A 21,672-nucleotide genomic window follows, 5' to 3' on the forward strand; every position below is an offset into this window, starting at 1 on the left:
CTTTCCTTCCTTCTTTGCTTTTCTTTCCTTCTTTTCCTGTGGTATTCCAATACTGGAGGAGAGCGATTCGATTTTTCCTTTTTCGTGGCAAAAGAATACCCAGTCCTTTATTAGAAGCATACCAGAAAGTGTAAGGATTAATACAGTTAGCATTCAATGCCATATACCTAACTTTACGAGATCGGATCTAGAAAGTCGAAAAATAGAACGTAATAAAAGAATAAAGCTTTGAAAATGCAGTTGATCTCATTACAAAATTTTACAGATATTTCATTTGAAATACAGTCACGTACGAACTGAATTAAGTGATTCTCACGTCTCGATGGTATTATCGTTCAGATGCAAATGATGATTATCGCTCTTTTGCTCGCTTTTGTTTTATATTCATACTTTTGTTTGTTTTGGACCCCTAAAAGGGACGGGAAGGAGGTTTGGGCGATATTGTTTCCTGATATCACGTTTTTAAGAGCGTGTACGTCAACCGCGCGCCATTTGGCCTAAAAAGGTACTTTTCAAACCACTGTTTCTCATTAACTACTTATCCTATAACTATGTTAATTTATAATAACGCAAGTTAATTTCACTGTCTATATAGTTAATTGAACATAAATTTCAATTTGTGTAGTTTAAATACTTAAAACCCCTATAACGTAACAGATGATTTATAAAATTCCCGTTCAGCGTCTATTTCGAAGCTTAAATTTATGTGAAAATAGTGGCAAATCTAATCATATTTATTTTTTTACTCATAGATGAAATCCCCATGCCTATAGTTAGTTGAAAACATTTTTTGATTTAGATCTCTATCTTTCAGAAAAAAATATTTTAACAATGTGAAAAATTGTGAATTTCAAATGCTTTTTTTACCTACCTATCTTACTTAATTTAATATAACAATTATTTACTATAGTAATATGTTGTGTAATGAGTTTTTATATGAATAAATCAGTTGTTGTCAAGCACTGACGTCTATCACTACATGGTGACAGCGGTGATGAAAATTTTTTCAAAATTTATTATAAAATACGTATTTTGGTGCAATTTTATCGACAAAAATAATGGAACACGCTCGCCCACCATCCGAGTTGAGTTTGGACGGCGGTCCTGCAAGCCGCGCAGAGGCGTGGAAACGGTGGCGAAGGAGAGTGCTGACTTATGCACGTTTATCAGCCCATTCGGGAGGTACCAGTTCTTACGCTTACCATTCGGAATAAATTGCGCTTCGGAAGTGTTTCATGGTAAGATACGCCAGCTTCTAGAAGATTTGGAGGGCGTTGACAGTTTTATTGATGATATTATAGTCTGGGGAAAAGATAAAGAGGTATTCAACCTAATGAGAAAGATGCAGCAGGTCCTTCAGTAACCTCGAGCGGAATCCCGCCTGGTCCATTGACTAGGGCAAAAGCTAAACTATTTACTAGTATTGAATCTTTATTTTAGAGTCTTGTTTCATTTTAATTTTCTTTCAATTAATTGTGTTAGGTTTTTGTTCCCTGAGAATTTTAAGATTTATGTTATTTAAAGATTTATGTTATTTTAAGGGGGGAAGTGTATGTGTGTTATGTTCTTAAAAGGGGAGTTGTTGTGTAATGAGTTTTTATATGAATAAATCAGTTGTTGTCAAGCACTGACGTCTATCACTACATAATATAACTCTTTTTTTTAAACATAAACTTTACATTATAATTTAATCTCTCGTTTTTATTTTTTTATAAATTATTTAAAAACTACTATAAAACGCTGCACGCGAGTCAACTCAAACCAGACCGCCGCAAGGCTTCACAGAGAGAGGATGTGTCGCTCCGTCACATCGCGTAGGGTGAATAACCTCTGCCGTGGATACCGAGAATAGAGTACATTTCAAGCGCGACCAACAAATCTTGATACATTACTATTTTATTTAAAGCTCAATTTTGAAGCATATTTTTTTTATCGATTGAGTTGAAATTTTGTTTGAAAGTTCAGTTTTAATGACAATGTATGATTTTATATCCAATGTGGGGGTATACCCAAGATGGAGACAAAAATGTTTTTAATGCATTCCTACGATATGGGTATCAAATGAAAGGGCTTGATATGAATAACTCAACAAAAAAATGTGTCGCGAGTCTTAATCCAATATGGCGGACGCCTTAGGCTAGATAGGAGCAGAGCTATTTATATGTTCATTTTGGATGTACCCTTGACTTTTGATCCCGAATAACTTTTGAAGCATATAGGATAGATAACTTAAAACTTTAATTTTATTTATTTGGTAAACCCAAGCTCTTCACCAATATTTGGCTTTCCGGAAAATGTTGTATTTGACCACAATTTTTCGGTCTGGATGGACTGGACCATTCATATAAACAATTTTTCAAATCGGTCCAGGCGTCTTTGAGAAATCGAGAACAATCAAATTGAGAACAATCAAATTGAGAACAATCACAAAACAATCTAATTGAAACCTCCTCCTTTTTTTGAAATCGGTTAAAATACAGAAACTCTTACATTGCCATTAATCATCAGTCGACTATTTCGTACTGTTGAAAATTTTATGTAATATACAGAAAGTCCTCAAAACCAAGATTTTCATAGGTGTCCGATTTTTTTGCAAAAGAGTGTAAGTATTAACGACTTATTTTCATGCCTTTATATTTTAGTCATCCATAGATTTACACTATTTTCTCGCTATTAACTATTTACTAAGTAATATATTTTTTGTTCTACTAATTTCACTTGAAAGGATCAAAATGGTTTGTGTGACTATACGTGAAGTATGATAGGCACGCACACAGCCGCAACGCTAGTCTGCGCGATTTTTTGCGTTGAATTACCTAAAGTTGACATCGCGCGGCGAGCGTACACGCTCTTAATGTTAGGATGTTTATTTTTGAGTTGATTCTGAATTGAGGGTTTTATGTTACAAATTGGCGGGTAAAAAATATAAAATTACCATCGGTCATTGAAATCAAATTAAAAGACACTGAACTGTCAATAGATGGAAGTATGGATAGGTATTTGGCAGAGTAAGCATGCATGAATTGCTATACAGATAGGTAAGAAATTCTTCTTTTATCTATCATATCGATTAAATGTCTTTGAGATGTTAATATTCTCTTCTAGCCATGCAAATAAAAATAATACCTATCTCTTCTAAAATTATTGCTTAGAACTACACAAAACAAATTAATTCAGCTTTGTAATACAGGCTGTCTAAATTAGAACGTTTTAATTAAACACTTCTAAATAACTTTAACCAATAACTCGGTGTTTTGTTACTTTATAAAATGATGTTGTAAGTCAAGGCCTTGAGAAGTTGTCTACACAGACAAAAGGATCAAACTTCTAGAATACGCAGGACTCCCTAGCTCCTTGTTAAGTAAAAGCCAAAGGTTGTTACTTACATTTCAAGTTGCAACTTTGTTTTTGCGAGAACTGCTTCAAAACTTGAAGGCTCTTCGCTGTTTAATAGCATCATCATAATAATACTAGCCGTTTGCCGTGGTAATGCTTGATCTCTGAAAGTATATAAAAAGTACGGTAGATTTATACTTTTTCTGTTTTTTTTTGGGAGTTCTGAAAACTTCTCCTGGTAGCCTGCACTTCTTATTTGTTTCCACTGTTTGAAGTGTTGAGGAGGTCAGATAGGCAGTCGCTTCTTGTAAAGCACTGGTACTGCTGAGCCGACCCCAACATAGTTGGGAAAAGCCTCGGAGGATGATGATGTTTGAAGTGTACGAAAACATAAAAAAATTGGTAGCAAAGGGCCATGGCAACAGTATCTTAATTTATTCCCAAAATGATTTCTGACATGAACGATATTTTCTGAAACAATACCTCTCACAACAGATTTTCACTGTTATGGTAATACATTCCGGCCTGAGATATAAATAAACCTGCCCAATAAAATGATGTGAGAGAGAAAATTTGTAAACGCCACGGTTGAAATGTTTGCCTACGTAATTCGATTACGCAAGGATTATCAACTTTTGTTTAATGAATTTTTAATACTGCGTTACTTTTTGTTACGGGGCGCTGGTGGTTGGAGTTTTAAAGAGGTTAATGTGGTTACAAAGTGGAGGGCACCTGTATTTAAACAGATTTTACTGATTAAGCTCCCTTAATTAATATCAAGGCCCGAGTTCTCCGACAGAGACCGCGTCTGTTGTTCTTAAAACAACTTTTGACGAATTGTTAACGTAACGTTACAAAACTGAAGTTTATGCTGTCGGTGAACTTGGGCCTTGGCCGAAGTTTCCTCAGCTTGACGTATCCAACTAAGCAGCCGATCATTTTAATCTCAATTCAAAACAATTTAAACTTTACTGATTCTGTCTCAGGTATTATTAGTATTCAGAATAAGGCCTACACCATTAAGTCTAACGACTTTTTACACAAAATTACCTTTTTACGTGACTCTAACATACAGGCAGACCAGCTATTTATTTCATATTAAACAGTGTTTAACATGGAATATATTGACATTTTATTCGTGAAATATTTATTTACCAAAATATATTCATATCGGAGATATTTACAATATCCTCGGGCAATTTCGTTATTATCTATGGGTATAATAAACTAATGATTTTTCCTGGCATGTTTTCTATACAATCCTTCGAATAAATGTGATATTTTATTTTTTTGATCATATAGAAGAGTATTTGTGTTAGTCGTAAAGTACCTAATTTAAATATCTTCTGATACTCTTGTCAACTTTTTGGTATGTAATGAGACTTTTCTCCCTAGAACCTCAAGCCAGTTTCCTAATTAGAACGAAGGTTAAGTCTTCAGGACAAAATGGGGTATTCGCCCTTAGGTGGCCTCGGAATTATTCTCGAAATCAAAGCAAAAAGTCTTTGACTAATGTCACTCGTGGAATTGCTCTGGCGAAAATAATATTTGCCTCGGGCAAACAATAAGAAACGCTCTATAGACACGAATAAAGTTTTCTCGAAGCTTCGTTACATTTTTAATATTAGTACCGTTTAACAGAAGTTATTCCTATTTTTATAGACCTGCCGGATATTTAAATTAAAACTTGAACTTATAATAACTAATCAATACTGCTTCTTGGGTTATTATTTCATCATCATCATCATCATCAGCCTATCGCATTCCACTGCTGGACATAGGCCTCTCCAAGGGGGTTATTATTTCACCATATTTTAATTCCAATTACAAGAAAAAACATTTGTGCCGAGCATAACGCATTGATATCTAAATACTTCAAAAGTATTCCAAGCCTTGCGTTTATTTTCGACTGAAAAAGGTCGGACATGTTGGAATAAATGTAACGACCCTTTGCATTTAATTTGCTACAGGAAAAAGCTGGATGAAAAACTTACCAAAATAAGTTGGTGAAACAGAGGGTTGATTTACTACCTTAGAAACCTTAGGGGTGGCTTTCACGAGACTTCAAATTGAGTTGGGTTTTCTTTGTAAAGTGCAGGTAAATAGATATGATAACCCCAGGATAAAAAAATAAAGGAGGGTATAGTTGAAGACTAAACTAAAAAATCAGCCACCTAAAACGACACATCGCTGGCATACCGCGAAAAATAGCGGCATTATATTATAAAAATTATAAGTTCCGTGGTTAATTTTTTCCCGAGTTGAGAACATTTTGCAAGCATTAGTTATTCGCCTTTTATTTCTCTGAAAATAAAAATGGAAAGGCTCATTTGTTTGTCTTATCATATCTAGAGGTTCTCTGTCCGTTTTGTAATGTACGAAAGAATTTATAGACGTTTTATTCCAACAAAAACTTGAGAAGGGTCTTGTTAGGCAAGTTTACGTATAAATAAATAAATAAAAAGGGGTTGTTTTAGGAGTATTACTCAGTTCTCTCTCACGACTTGTTCCAGACAAGTATCTAATAAAATTGATAGGTTTCTTTACGGTTACAGTGTGCAAACATAGTCGTTTAATTTGTAGGGTGATCTCGCAATAAAATAACATGATAAATCTTTCTTCGACTGATACGACATACTTTTAGAAGTAGTAAAATCTTGATTATTTGTTCATACAGTTCATAAGACAACGCTTGCAGCTGTGGTCGACTAATTACTACTACATGTCCAATTACATAGATTCGATGTTTTTTAGATCTATTATATAATAAGGAACATGATTAAAGAAATAGTTAAAATCATCCAAATCTACTGTAAAATCTTCTGTTGCGTATTTGAGTCCTTTTTGGTCCAAGCTCCCAATATATTTCTTAAGGCCAACCTAAACATTTGTCTGTTAAGAGATCATGTATTGAAACAGATTTTTGTTGATAAATGATGTTCATTTCTATATTTATTGGTTACAGTTGGAAAATGTGCAGCTACTGGATAAATACAACCTGCGGAACCCGTCGAAGGGAACCTTGTACTTCGCGACCACGCACCTTATATTCGTGGACCATGAGATGAGGAAGGAGACATGGGTATGTGTCTTTAACATAAATGTCACGCTTTTGATAGGGGTAACTTTTTATGCAATTTGTACTCTAAGTCATCGGATGGCTGTTAATATGATAAAGGTGTATGGAGCTATTTGCAAAAGGCATTACATATAAAAAATCGTGGTGGCCTAGTAAAGTCGTGGTGGCCTAGTGGGTAAAGGACCAACCTCTCAAGTATGAGGGCGCGGTCCCAGGTCAGGCAAGTACCAATGCAACTTTTCCAAGTTTGTATGTACTTTCTAAGTATATCTTAGACACCATGGACTGTGTTTCGGATGGCACGTTAAACTGTAGGTCCCGGCTGTCATTGAACATCCTTGGCAGTCGTTACGGGTAGTCAGAAGCCAGTAAGTCTGACACCAGTCTAACCATGGGGTATCGGGTTGCCCGGGTAACTGGGTTGAGGAGGTCAGATAGGCAGTCGCTTCTTGTAAAGCACTGGTACTCAGCTGAATCCGGTTAGACTGGAAGCCGACCCCAACATGATTGGGAAAAGGCTCGGAGGATGATGATTACATATAAAAAATAAATAACAAGTTTTTTGCGTCTTCTTATGTAATATGAAAAGGATTTAGCGCAGTTGCCATTAACTGAAATGTTTTTCTTGCTATCTGGAAATAACCTAAAAAAGAGACATATTCTCTCTTCTATAAAGAAGAAATAAATTGCCTCGAATGTTTTTTGGTATTTTTTTCTAAAACTCAGAGGCAGTGGTGAAGAGTGGACGTGTGTGAGTGGAGTTTTAGGGGCCCCTGTAAATTTTGACTGATTAGCTGAGTAGCAGCCAAGTTTGAATAGTGCTGATGAATCATAATAATGAATAATATTCAATGTTCCCAGATTCTCTTGATGCACATATCTTCGGTGGAGCGGCTGCCGATCACGACCACCGGTTCCCCGCTCCTGGTGAGGACCAAGACCTTCCAGTCGGTGTTCTTCGTCATTCCTCGAGAGAGGGACTGCCATGAGATGCATCAAACGCTGCTCCGGTTGAGCCAACCAGGTAAACCAACTTCCATACCTATTAATTTTAGACTGTAAAATATACCACCTGTGTAACATATGGAATGCTAATAAAGAATTGATTATGTAGAGGATTCATTTTTCGCAAAATTATAGCTGAATATGGTTCTTGGCATAGTTAGTGGATGTTTGTAGCTAACTTTCGAGCATTGGTCCGCGCACGTCTGCTAAACGCTAAATCTAAATATTGAGTTTGGAACGATCTAATATATCATTAAATAATAAAGTCGTATGTTGTAGTGTGTCGTTTGTAGTCGCATGTATATTGTATAGATTAAGATATAATGTTACCGTTAAAAGTTAACGGGCCCAGTTACTAATCGAAAATCTGCCAACCTTATATGCTCCGCCCAGTGCTCTATTTGCAAATAATGACCAAATCGCCTACCAAATCAGTATTAAATTCAATGAACTAAAACGGGTGATTATCGCCCCTCGCGGACTAGTAATTCTTAAAATTGGCCCATGCAACAAAAAAACATACTAACTACTACATAACAGCTTTATGATATTTCCTTTATTCTTCTGTGTTATTCCAGTTCACATCGATGAGTTATACTGCTTTTTCTACAAATCGACTCCGGATGACCTGCCTAAGTCGGCGGGGTGGAACTTCTTCGACATTCAGACGGAGTACCAGAGAATGAATGTGCCTAACGACCAGTGGGTGCTCTGCACAGCTAATAAGGATTACGAGGTAAGATAGGCTTCAGGTAGACACCACGGGCGCCGGGTGTCGAGAGACGACTCCCGGCCACCGTGGGCGTGGATCTATGGGCGGTGAGTGCGGATGGCTCATCGTCTCCCGTCTGAATAGATAACAGACCCGTGTCAGCAGCGCGCGTTGTTCCACGCGCTCCTCAAAAAGATGTCAGCAAACCCCAGAGGGACGAGCGAGCAGAGCCAAGGCCTGCCGGGGCTGCGGGATTGTTCGAAAGAGCTAACGCGCCTTTGGTACATAAAAGGCCTACGAAGGAACATGATCAGTTTCAGTCAGTAAGAGTCTGACACTCCGACACGCTGCTAATTCACAGCGGGAGGAGATATTTGATGATCAAGGATAGGTGGGATCTGATAATATAGCTACTGGTATTCCTTTGATTAACCTTATTTTCGCCCTATAATTGCGCTTCGTTTCTGTTGTCATACCTAGCTATGCGACACATACCCAAGCGAGGTGTACGTACCGGCGCGAGCGTCGACGGCCGTCCTGCTGGGCAGCGCCAGCTTCAGGTCTCGCGGCCGCCTGCCCGTGTTGGCGTACCTACACCACAATAAAGCGGCTATAGCGCGCTGCAGCCAGCCACTCAGCGGCTTTTCTGCCAGGTAATATATACCAATGACATATACTTCTACTAACTTCGGCTATAGTGAGCTTTCAATTAATGTTTACCGAGGAGCTAAGGTGGTCAGCTCTTTTATGCGCCCTTTGATGGCTGCAGTACCCTATTTTATGTGTAATTTGCGAGCACTGGCTGCACGTTGTTATAATGGATGGCTACTGGTATTTTAGCCTTATAACATATACAATATGTAATAATTTTCTCGTCAGTCCCAAAAGAATAATACAGGCTAGATATTAACATGGCACAATAAAATATCAAACTTTATCTATTCATTAAAGTAACAATAATTTGAAATAATACTTTTTTTCCCAAATAACCACAACTTCTAAATCGGTTCTACAAAAAGTCTGACGTAGGTCGGCAGCCATAGATCTATACCTACTAACATTATACAGAGATAATATATTTTTGTTCGCTTGCACTCTAAATGCTCGGAAACTGATTTGAAAAATTCTATCACTATTGAGTAGTTAGAGTATCCCAGTGTAACATAAGCTATCATTTCAGATGTATGGAGGACGAGCAAATGCTGGATCTGATTAGACGGGCGAATCCAAACTGCGGTTACATGTATGTCGTGGACACCAGGCCTAGAGTGAGTCAGAACTTAAAAACATCTTACATTCATTAGAGTTGAGAGAATCAAAGCCGCGCGGTCGATCGTCAAAAGTTATGCAAATCTTGGCGCGGTCGGTCCGTGGATAACCATCTTATCATGATGACCCCTTCTGTGCTTCGAGAAGCACTATAAACTTGATTTGTGTGGCGCTGGTGTAAATGAATAACACGACTGTTGCGGCCCACGCTGTCCGTTATATGTATATATAATCCACTTCAAACTAAAGGCACAAGTAAATAAGGGATTGGTAAGAGAAATTAGCATGGATGAGGTTGAAAGAGCGCTTGGAAGTATGAAAAATGGAAAGGCCTTGGGCCCTGATGATATACCAGCTGAAGTATGGAAGGTATTAAAGAGGAACTGATGTATGTGGCTAACTTTATTCTTCAATAAGTTGCTGCATGAAGAAGTCATCCCGCAAGAATGGTGCAGTAGTTCGCTAGTGCCCATCTTCAAGAATAAAGGGGATGTGCAAGATTGCGGCAACTATAGAGGGATAAAGCTCATGTCGCATACTATGAAGGTATGGGAGAAAGTGATAGAGAAAAGAGTGCGAGAAGAGAGTGGAATTACCCAAAACCAATTTGGGTTTATGCCAGGTCGAGGGACAATGGACGCCATCTTCGCACTTCGCCAATTGTGCGAGAAGTACAGACGTGTGCACAGGAATCTGCACATGGTGTTCATTGACCTTGAGAAAGCGTATGATAGGGTGCCTCGGGAAGTGTTGTGGTGGGCCATGAAAGAGAAAGGTGTGCCTGGGAAGTATGTGGAGTTAGTTCGTGCGATGTACAGGCAGTCCTGTACGTATGTCCGATCGTCGGCCGGCAATACTGACCAGTTCAGTGTGGCTGTGGGCCTGCACCAAGGGTCGGCTTACCTCTTCCTGCTTATTATGGACGCCTTGACGGCGGACATACAGGAGGAGGCACCCTGGTGCATGCTGTTTGCCGACGACATCGTCCTGGTTAGTGAAGACGGACCTGAGATCCAGAGCAGATTGGGGAGTTGGCAACAGAGACTGGAGAATGTTGGCTTAAAAATCAGCAGAACCAAGACCGAATACATGTTCTGCGATTTCGGCGGCCTCTCCAGTCCTGAAGCCATAGCGCTTGATAACGCACTTCTTCCAGTCTGCTCCGATTTCCGGTACCTCGGTTCGCTTATTCAGGGCGATGGCGAAATAGATCGGACAGTTACGCACAGAATTAACGCAGGATGGATGAAATGGCGGCAGGTAACGGGAACAACTTGTGACCCTCGTATTCCCCTTAAACTAAAGGGGAAAATTTACAAGAGTATGGTCAGACCTGCTGTCTTGTATGGATCAGAGTGCTGGCCCACAAAAGCGACGAATGAAAGACAATTGCATGCGGCTGAGATGAGAATGTTAAGAGGTATGTGTGGGGTTAAGCGAATAGATAGAGTGAGGAATGAGTATTTAAGAGGAAGTTTGAAAGTGGCGCCGGTATCAGAAAAACTGCGTGGAAACCGGCTGTCGTGGTATGGGCATGTGATGAGGAGGAATGAGAGTCATGTTGTGAGGAAGGTGATGAGTATGAACGTGGACGGATATAGTGGAAGAGGAAGACCAAAAAAACGATGGATGGATTGTGTGAAAGTAGATATGGTAAGAAAGAATGTTACTTGTGAGATGACGGCAGATAGAAGAGTATGGAAGAAGAAAACATGCTGCGCCGACCCCAAATGAAATTGGGATAAGGGCAGGAGGATGATGATAATCCACTTCAAACTCTAGGTGCCTATCATTTGAATGTCTATCTCCAATCGTAAAACAGCGGATACATCGTTTATTGAAACCCGCAGTTAATTATTGATATGTTCGTCAGATCAATGCCATGGTGAACCGCGCCGCGGGCAAGGGCTACGAAAACGAAGCATTCTACGAGAACATCAAGTTCCAGTTTATGGGCATCGGCAATATTCACGTCATGAGGAAGAGCCTTCAGAAACTAGTTGAGAGTAAGTCTACCTTAACTTATTGTACTGTTTTATTCATCCTATGATTTATTTAATTTTTACTCCATCGTCATCCAAACATTCCAAATATCGTCAAAAATTTGGATAGAGTCCTGTTCTATCCAAATTTTTGTTTGGGGTAGGCGAAGCAAGTTTTCTTCTTTCATACGACTCTTCTTCACTTCTGTCTGCCGTCGTCTCATAGGTTACATTCTTTCAAGCCATGTCTACTTCCACGCAATCCGTGGGATTATGTCAATCCACATTCATGCTTATCAACCTATTTAATCTGTACATGTTTTTGATAATTTATTAAGTCTCGTAGTAGTCGTAGAGTAGTCGTAGTGTACTTACTTATTTAACATTTCATTTTTTTGTTTCTAGCTTGTGAACAGAACACGCCGACTATGTCGTCATTCCTCAACGGTCTGGAGTCGTCCGGTTGGCTCAAACACATCAAGTAAGTTGCAGAGTGCAATTTTGCGCAATATTTTGTTAGCGCAAATACGTGAATACTTTCAGAACTTTTTGCGCAATTTTCTGCGCAAGTAGTGTTTTATTTTTTTTCATGTGTGATCGATTGTTAGGTCCATACTAGACACGTCGTGGTGGATTGCTCACGCGATAGAGAGCGGCGTGAGCGTGTGCGTGCACTGCAGCGACGGCTGGGACCGCACGGCGCAGGTGTGCTCGCTCGCCGCGCTTTGCCTCGAGCCGCACTACCGCACCATCAACGGGTATCAGGTACTACACTAGACACGTCTGCTACCACAACAAATAACAACAAAGTGTAATGTTGTTCTTCTGCGGTATTTCCGAATTACCAAAAAACAAGAGCCAACTCCTTTTAGTATAGGCCGGCATCGCACTCGCGTCTCCTTAATGCCGTGCCTCAACACTTTTTTCAACTCGCATTGAAGCGATTTCAATTTAGGTTGTTCAATTATTTTCATTACGATAACTGTTCATCGATTAGGTTATCGATTCCTATTCTATTTAAATCGATGCATGGTATTTCAGGCGCTGATCGAGAAGGACTGGTTGTCCTTCGGCCACAAGTTCACGGCCCGATGTGGGCATATCGCCTGCGATGGTCGCGAGCGCTCGCCCGTTTTCACGCAGCTACTCGACTGTACCTGGCAACTGTACAGGCAGAGACCTGAGGTATGTCGTCTAGGCCGGTCCCAATATTCTATCAACTGTCGGTTTGCTTGGAATTTGAAATTATCGTTTGTTGTTTGTTTGTTAATTTATTTGTATATTTAATACAGCATTATAAGCGCTTTAATTTAAATTGTAACCTTATATTGTTTTATGTTATGAATAAATTAAATTACCAGTATGGGCTTAATATCCAAATCCTAGTATCTAGTAATCTAGTAAGTTTATCAACAGATACATACATAGAATATTGGAAACGGCCGTTACGACCCAATGTCACGTACAACACAAAAGTCCGTTCTTCTTAACAACTTTTTAAGTTTTTAACTTTTTTAACTTGAACTTTGAAAATTGAACGTGAAAATTCATAGTATACAATGTTCTCCGTTTTATAGGCATTCCAGTTCAACGAGCGGTTTCTGCTGACACTACATGACCACGCCCACGCGTGTCAATACGGAACGTTCATTGGCAACTGCGAGAAAGATAGGCGGGACTTGAGGTAGATCGCTCTGTATTTCTCATTATAACTAATTAGCTTGTGGCAGCAGTTTCACCCTCTTCCTGCGAGAACCACTTCCCGCACCCGAATAAATAGCCTATATGTTATTCTTACATATAAGGTACCAAGTTTCATCAAATCCATCAAGTAATTTTTACTAAGAGTAACAAACATAGAATCATCGGCACGAATCTTGAGCGCTGACCTACACCTTCGCAGAAGTGATATTGGATCCCTTTTGTGGTATGAAGTGAGGCGCGGGGGCGGGCTAAAGCGGTGATTAGCCCGCAGCGCATCGCGTCATAGCCGTCACTCGGGATTGGTTCTCTGCTAATAAATCACTTCTGCGCAGGTGAAGGTCAGCGCTCAAGATTCGTGCCGATGATTATACATACATACAAACTTTCGCAGAATTTTTCAAATCAAATTATTTTATTTTTTCTCTTTTTATATAAGTAAAGATATTGTCTGTTTCTAGGTTATCTGAACGCACGTTTTCCCTGTGGGGGTACATGGCGAGTCATTTGAACGAGTATAAGAATCCTCTGTACAACCCCAAGTCTCACCCTGATGTGTTGAAACCGGATTTAGGAGCACAAAATATCAGGTAAGGGCTTATGTGCTAACAGGCTGCCAGACCGCGGCCAACAAGCATGTTCATCACACAAATGTCGACCTCGGTCGACGTTTCCGGCTCGCTGGGAATCGAACCCGGGACCTCAGGATCAGCAGTCCGGCATGGTGACCATTGCGCCATCGAGGTCGTCAAAAGTTGGGAAAAGGTTCGGAAGATCCTGCTGGGGCTGCGGGATTGTGCGAAGGAGTTACCGCGGCCCTGATACATAAAAGGCCGTCGACGGAACACGACGGGTTTTTAGTCAGTGATAGATTGACACTCCCTCACCGGTGCTAACCCACAGCGGGAGGGGTCATTTGATGATTTTTGACGTTGTTAAAAAAAAAGCTCGTAAGATGAAAATGATGATGATGTTTGATGTGTTGGCTAGGTTCTGGCGCGGCATGTACTGCCGGCACGAGAGCGGCGTGCACCCGCGCGAGGCGCTGGGCGACCTGCTGCCCGCCGCCGTCGAGCACTGCTCCGCGCTCGACCACCACATCAACTACCTCGCCAAGGTACGCTACCTTCTAATTCAAGGGTCATGGCACATTATAGCGGCACCGCAACAGCACGGCTCCACACCAGCATTTAAGTTGTCATTCAATTTAGAGCATTAAATCGTGTATATTATAATATATTTCGTAATGTCAATATGAAAAAGTCAACGGCTCACAGTCAGCGCGCTTGCTGCTTCCACACAACTCGACTCGCCGCCCGCGTGTTGCAAGCGAGCGGTCCTCATGCGTACAGCGCGCCGACGGCGTGCTTATTGCGCGCCGACTCCGAGCCGGCAGCGAAACAACGTCATTGCGTCGTGTTCAATCATAACTGTCTTAAAATAATATTGAGTTTGCGGTGACAGCAAGCTTACACCTCGCGGCCGGCGCGCAGACGGCGTGCTTGCACCTTGCGGACAGCGCGTAGTTAGCGCGCTGGCAGCTAGCCGTAGTCTAAATTCGAGGCGACGCCGTGCTGTTGCGGTGCCGCTTTAATGTGCCATGACTCTAAGTCTAATCATTCATCTCATTTAGCTCGTGGTGGCCTAGTAGGTAAAGGACCAACCTCTCAAGTATGAGGGCGCGGGTTCGATCCTAGGTCAGGCAACCAATGCAAGTTATCTAAGTTTGTATGTACTTTCTAAGTATATCTTAGACCCCAATGACTGATAAAAAGGTGAAGGAAAACATCTAGAGGAAACCTGGATTATAAAGTCTGAAATCACCAACCCGCATTGAGCAAGCATAGTGATTAATGTTCAAACCTTCTCTGTGTGAGAGGAGGCCTGTGCCCAGCAGTGGGACGATAAAAAGGCTGTATAGTTCGGCCATTCAGAGAATGCGTTCCTGACACGTCGCGATTGAACTGACGACGTAACTTTGCAATGGCGTTGCAGTTACGATAAAAATATTTTTGCTGGTTGTTTACCGTTTTAACAATTGAGGAGCATTAAAACAACATTATTATATCAATAATCAATGAATGTTATAATTTTGTGCCAAACTGAGTGTCAAATAACTTGGTAAACAATATTTTTCTAAATCTATACTGCGCTATTACAAGGTTATGTCAGCGGTTTATATTTTGTAGTGCTGTGCTAAAAATAACAGGCAAATATCGTAATCTGTTCTTATACAGTTATAATATAAAATAATACGTTTTGATTTTCTTTTTAAGAATTGGAAAATAATGGACTATAAGACTTAATTATAACGTTTATGAAATATAAAAATAAAACTATGACCAAACCGCATTTTTATACTTAGATTAAAAATGGTAACCCCAAATGGCGTTATGGGCCGCCATTTTGTGACGCTAAAACAGTCGTCCGTTGTCGTTTCGTGCGCATAGACCACGTTTTTCAAGTGTTTTCGATCTGTTTTTATTTGATTACCCGGCTTTTGTTAGACCGAGATATCAGGATTGATTCTGTTATTGATAATAATATAATTATACATGTAGGCGAAGATGATGATGAAGACACCACCTCCTCAAGCAAATCGGAGTCTGATTAATATTCTGTTCGCACATTCAATTCAATGTACTTGTAACAAAGAATAAATAAAACAATTTTATTATATGAATATTACCTTTTTTTGGTTTCCACTTAAATAACTAAAATATAAAACAAATGATTCCGCCAATTTAAAACGAAAATAATCTTAAAATAATGCGGCGGTTCATTTTGAAGGAACGGTAACGAACTCAGTGTTATGTTGTGCCCATCACTAGTCGTGACTAACTGATAGGTGTCAGGAACGCATTCTCTGAACGGCCGAAGTATAACAAGTGTAACAGTAATAAGACTTTACAAGCACTTATGAACGTCAAAAATATAAATATACTAGCTTCTGCCCGTGGTTTCACCCGCGTCCCGGATGGTGACAAAAACTAAGGTTTAAGCTACCTCCCCTCTAATTTTCAGCTTAAACGGTACAGCCATTCTTGAGTTATAAAATGTCTTTATTCTAACTAACCTAAAACGACTTTTATTTTATATATAAGATATGTATAGTATAATTAATATATCTTTATTATGTCCTTTGTAGTTCTTTTAAACAGTCTGTCTACATCTCTATATTAAAACTCTCTTACTACGGGTCTGCTGGAAGAGATTTCATTAGAAATAAGCAGTACCGTTCTACTATTTTATGTTACTTCTACTTCTCTCATGTGTTTATTGGGTACATGAATGGTTAAATACATAACTAAAACAAATAAATAAGTTTGATTCTAGTTACCCATTCCAAAAGTAGCTTCCTATGGAAAAGAACGGGCAAGTAACTCGTAGTACCTACTCGTAATTTTAAACTAAGAAAGTACATACGAGTACCTACTTAAATCTCGCGACAAGCTTTTTAAACATATAAGTTGTGTTAAATTTGAAATGTCGTTATAAGTTGACAGTGGAGTTATAGTAAAAGTTTATTCCTTCTTTTTAGAGCATTTAAATAAAAGCTTGTTTTTAAAGATTTTTTTATCTTGATTTTTTTTCTTAAGAATCTCCTATATATTTCCCTTTCAGAGAATAACAACGTTCAAGAACCTGCTATCTGGTAAGAAGGCGGATAAGAACAAAGAAACCGCCGTTGTTAACTATCAAAATGGGAACGTAGACTCCGTGGAGATCGAGACCAAGACTGAAGCACTGCAGATTGATAACAAGTGAGTATACACTCCAAACTTAAGGCGACGAATTGGTCAACAATAATTCCATAACCGGCACGCGCATCTAAGGCGCCAAAAGGGGTCGGAGCGTCTGAGCGGGGCGAGGATAACAATACGCGCGCTAGCTTATAACTAAAAGTCGTAAGCGACAAAATGGTTTTGTAATTTTATTATTTAGAAATGATAATTTGATAAAAAAATCCTTCTACAATTTTAAATAGTATGTTTATACTCAACTACTAAAAAAGTTAAGAGGCTTAAATCGGTCCCGTTTGCCCATAATATGTGAATCTCTTTTTAAAGAGAGGTATGTTTGATATATTTTTCTCTGTTATAAAAGTTACCTAATCATGTTTTGAAGTCTAACAAAATAAGGTTTTTATTATGAACTTTCAGATAACGCAAGTTGTATTTTGATCCGTTTTGTATTTACTGAGAAAAATTGAGATCCTTGGCGCCAAAATTTCCAATTCGTCCTCTTAATGGCGGATCGCAACTAACTTCCGAGCACAAGCATATGCAAGTGGCCATGTCTCTCGCGCATGTAAAAATGAGTTTGTTTGAGAACGCTGCTACGGTAAAACTCCTGCGCCGATTAAGATGAAACATGTGTAAATAGGTAGTATCCGAGAAACAGTTTACATAGTTAAATTACATGGCTACGTAAAATCATGTGCATAGTGCTCTTTATTGCAGCTGAGTTTTAATTACGTATCGAGGGCGTAAACTTACAAAACTCGGAATCAGCACTCTGGATGCTCCTCAACAATGGATCAAATGGGATAGGGAAATTACCAAGTTCATTTGCAAGCTTTTTGATCACAAAATGTCCGTTCTAGTTAACATACTTTTCAACGCCTAACAATACCCAAGTTCACCGATACGTACGTTTGTACATAAAATTATTCTTTTTTAGAACAAATGTTTCCTATGAATTTTCATGATCAATTATCAAAGTATACAGTTACAGTTATTTTAAGAAAAACGGTCGTTTATGCTGTCGGTTAACTTGGGACTTAAAATGCGATAAAAACGCGTGGCGTGGTCATTCTCCTGCGAGGCTGCCCGCCTCGTCAGTTTTTTTGTAGAACTGATAAATCGGGCTGATTTTTTGTAGGACGATCTGAACAGGATTTTCTAACCGAACTTTTGTAGGATTGTACCTTGCACTGCTGCTATCAGCGTGTTCTATTTTTGTCCTACAAAGAATCGGTCACCGATATCGGGCGTGGGTGGGCCTGTTACTTCAGGAAGTTTTATTTGTAGGTTATTGTACGAGTCTGGCGGCACTCTGTCGGAGTTAGAGTGCGCGAACCATGACCATCCGCTGAAAGAAGTGACGCCGCCCAAACCCAACAAGATACCGCTCATCACTGAGGTACGACGGTTAAAAAACTGTGATTCTAATTAGTCCGCATTTTAGATTAGCGAAAATCATTGCACATGTATTTTTTTTATTTTAAGAAAACGTTAAATATTTACTAAGATATAACGTAACAAAGATTGAGAATCTCGTGCCGTCACGTCTATGTAAAATTTGTACTTAGAAGTGACGTAATACAACATTCAATCGTATTATATCTTCGTTGATTCGTTGTTGTTTGTTTGTGAGAGAAAATAAAAAATAACTGTCTTGTAGGATTGTCTAAAAGACGGAATAATTAAATGTTATTAGACAGGTCCCACATTCTTATTTTTGTGAATATAAACAGAAGGCAAGTGACAGCATACCAGCCAGCTTTGTAGTCTTGGAGAAAGAAGTGAACACTGTCGCCTTGGACTGGAAAAGTATCAAGAATGTTACCGAGTGCAGCTGCTCGACGCCTCTTGATCATTTCAGTAGAAAGGTGAGCCAACATCCATCTACACTGATATACAAAGGATATTATATATAAAAACGATTGAACTGCTTTAAAAAAAACATTTCCCTGAAGACGGTAAAGCCGAATTGCTTACGATATGTGTGTATGACTTTGTAATACAAAAAAAATCATCGCTTCAAGTCGTTTAGTTTTTGGTTGCAATCAGCGTAAGCACGACGACACTCGCGCGTTCTTTTGTTTTGCGCCCGTTTAGACCGTCGCGTCGGCTTCCTTCGAACCATGGAGAACAAATTGACTAGCGGAGATGTCATAACGCAAAATCTCATTAGAAAGTAGCGCGCCAAAATGGAGGTGTTAGGGGAACGAGGAACGTTACTAGCTACGCCTTTACACGCCTTGTTTGTACCCGCCCATTTCTTTTAAAACCAAAGCAACAATTATTTAACTGACTCGTCTTGATTTGACAGGGAAGTTAATTCTAGTAACTGATCACGCTTACTTTATGTTATTTGACCTGCAAGAAGGCGCCTGACCTACCTGCCTTCTCCTGGCCTTACCTGGCATCTCCGCCCATCTTTCCTTCCTCCGTGGCCGAAAACTGTTCGGCTCAGCTATATCTATATATGCGCACAGAGCTACGCTGACGTTAAGTTCCCGACTTGGCATTCGGCCAGGAGGTATCTTCGCCTGAGTGGACCGCAGGTTGGCAAGGCAACAGTGATGGCTCAGACGGTTATTCCCAATAGCCATGAAAAATCATACCCATTTTTTGATGCACGACATTATGTAACAATTAAACTGTTCCTATTTATTCTTTTCCACTGGGTCAACATCCATTTTGAATATAAAGCAAAGATAACTTTTGTTATTGTAAAGTTGATTTTTAGTTGAGTTCAAAATATTAAGCCGCATAAGTGTTGTAAAGGCCTAAATGAAATAAATGATTTGACTTTGACTTTGCGCATGTATTATTACCCTCGCTTCCTACATCCGTCACCACGCGCGTATCGTGTATGAGTTGGATATAGCACATATTGATGCTTGTGTGTTCAGCACCACTGCTGGGGCTGCGGGCGCTGTGTGTGCACGCGCTGTGTGTGTGCGCGAGCCACTCTCCCCGCGCTCCTCGCGCCCCGCGCCGCCCCGCTCTGCGCCGCCTGCACGCCCGACACGCCCCGAGCGCACGGTCAGTCACCCGCACTCTACTGTACATACACGCACTCCCCGCGCTCCTCGCGCCCCGCGCCGCCCCGCTCTGCGCCGCCTGCACGCCCGACACGCCCCGAGCGCACGGTCAGTCACCCGCACTCTACTGTACATACACGCAATCTACTGTACCTACATACACGCGATCTGCAGTACGTACAAGCAATCTACAGTACATACACGCAATCTACTGTACATACACGCATTGAAAATTCATTTATTCACTCACTTCAGAATTTTATTCAATCGAAAAAGACCCCCCAAATGACATTTGAGAGAACCTCTGCATGTCCTATATTGATTAAATTGTCATTTTATTTTCACAGATATAGTGACGCCAGCCAACTGAAACATCAATAAATAATTATAGTCAAATTAAAATACCTAGCTTAAAAACATTTTCAAAAGTATTGTATATTTTGTATGTAAGGATCCCCGAATTTTCTTCTTTAAATAAATGAAATTTTATGTATTCGTGAATGTAAGTTACCAGACAATTGATATCGTTAAAATGGTAGCATTGATAACAAAAAAAACTAAAAAAAAAACATTGTGCAACTGCGTGTTTCATTTTATGTTAAGACATTTCATTTCGAATGAAAGGTGACGAATGGAAGGCGAAAATGAACGAAAAATGAAGCGTCTTATATCAGATTTATTACTGGATACAGGTTATTTTTGCATTTTAATAAGCTAGTTATGTCTCTCCATAAGTAACTTATAGAATCATACGTATGAAAGAAAGTATAGGTAGTCTATGGTGGATTTCTATTAAAAAATAATAATTTTGGCATAATTATGTAACATATCAATATCTAATCGCAAAAAACGGATAGATGTTAACAGAATCCGCATCCGCAGTAATTGTTAAATTCCTATGTCTTTAGTAACAGTAGCTATGCAATATTGTGCCGGTTTCTGAGCACTTTTTCTTGTGTATTATCTTTTCTCTTAAAAATGGTCATGAATTAAAATAGTCATTATTCTTGTTTCATTATACCTAATAGCAAATGTGACGTAATTGACCTTAAGCTATATAGTTAAAATGTTTAATTTATGAACAAGAATATCTTTTTTTACGTGTGTGTTGAAAACTATGTCTGTATGTGTATGTTTAGTTACAAGTTTTCCATAGTTTTATTTATAATCGCCACATAGGTAATTGCATCTGACAATATTTTAATTCGAGGAATAATCCCTACTATATTAATATTATAAATACGAAAGTAACTCTGTCTGTCTGTTAGTTATTCACGTCTAAACCACTGAACTGATTTAAATAAAATTTGGTACAGAGGTAGAGTAGACCTTGAGAAATAACATAGGATAGTTTTTATCCCGAACTTTTGAAGTATTCTCTTGGAAACGCGATATAACCGAACTCTACGCGGGCAGAAGCTAGTATTCAATAATTAAAAAAAAAACATTTTTGTACAATCATTTTTTAAAAACTGTGTCTGTCCCGAACCATTCCACCTTTCCTTATGTTAGCTTTTAATGGAAGTTCAAACACATATATTTATATAATTTGTAGATAATTATAAAATAAGAATAATGTATATTATGTACATTTGTTAGGAAAAAATCATATGCTTGTAAATAATAGGTTAAAAGTTTAGTAATGTAATCAAAAATCATAAATATTATGTTGAATTATTGTATAGTTTAAAATATATAATGTATATCAGTGGCAATATCGTTTTATTTATTGTTATGATTATGTAGGAAGGTCACATAACAATTTGACTTTGTGCTTGAAAAAAAAAATCGTCATCGCCAAGTCGTTAGATAT

At 39.1% G+C, this 21,672-nt stretch overlaps 1 protein-coding gene across 4 annotated transcripts in view; it reads left to right on the forward strand.

Annotated features, from left to right (window-relative positions):
* The window catches only part of LOC124635666 (myotubularin-related protein 6), an 88,087-nt gene extending 66,513 nt beyond the window's left edge, over positions 1 to 21,574 (forward strand). For 2 of the 4 annotated variants that reach the window (XM_047171610.1, XM_047171608.1), the window contains exons 2-18: positions 6,302 to 6,418; positions 7,277 to 7,439; positions 7,999 to 8,156; positions 8,613 to 8,785; positions 9,313 to 9,400; positions 11,275 to 11,407; positions 11,789 to 11,864; positions 11,992 to 12,148; positions 12,425 to 12,568; positions 12,961 to 13,067; positions 13,546 to 13,674; positions 14,075 to 14,201; positions 16,709 to 16,848; positions 18,118 to 18,229; positions 18,564 to 18,698; positions 19,728 to 19,967; positions 20,207 to 21,574. In XM_047171610.1, the coding sequence (XP_047027566.1) occupies positions 6,302 to 6,418; positions 7,277 to 7,439; positions 7,999 to 8,156; positions 8,613 to 8,785; positions 9,313 to 9,400; positions 11,275 to 11,407; positions 11,789 to 11,864; positions 11,992 to 12,148; positions 12,425 to 12,568; positions 12,961 to 13,067; positions 13,546 to 13,674; positions 14,075 to 14,201; positions 16,709 to 16,848; positions 18,118 to 18,229; positions 18,564 to 18,698; positions 19,728 to 19,967; positions 20,207 to 20,212 (2,205 nt within the window). In that variant the 3' untranslated portion in view covers positions 20,213 to 21,574. The remainder of the gene's footprint in view (positions 1 to 6,301; positions 6,419 to 7,276; positions 7,440 to 7,998; positions 8,157 to 8,612; positions 8,786 to 9,312; positions 9,401 to 11,274; positions 11,408 to 11,788; positions 11,865 to 11,991; positions 12,149 to 12,424; positions 12,569 to 12,960; positions 13,068 to 13,545; positions 13,675 to 14,074; positions 14,202 to 16,708; positions 16,849 to 18,117; positions 18,230 to 18,563; positions 18,699 to 19,727; positions 19,968 to 20,206) is intronic. The other 2 variants (XM_047171609.1, XM_047171611.1) reach the window with 2 other exon arrangements.
* Positions 21,575 to 21,672: the final 98 nt, after the last annotated feature.

This window comes from Helicoverpa zea, chromosome 13 (genome assembly GCF_022581195.2).
Source record: "Helicoverpa zea isolate HzStark_Cry1AcR chromosome 13, ilHelZeax1.1, whole genome shotgun sequence".
NCBI classification, from domain to species: domain Eukaryota; kingdom Metazoa; phylum Arthropoda; class Insecta; order Lepidoptera; family Noctuidae; genus Helicoverpa; species Helicoverpa zea.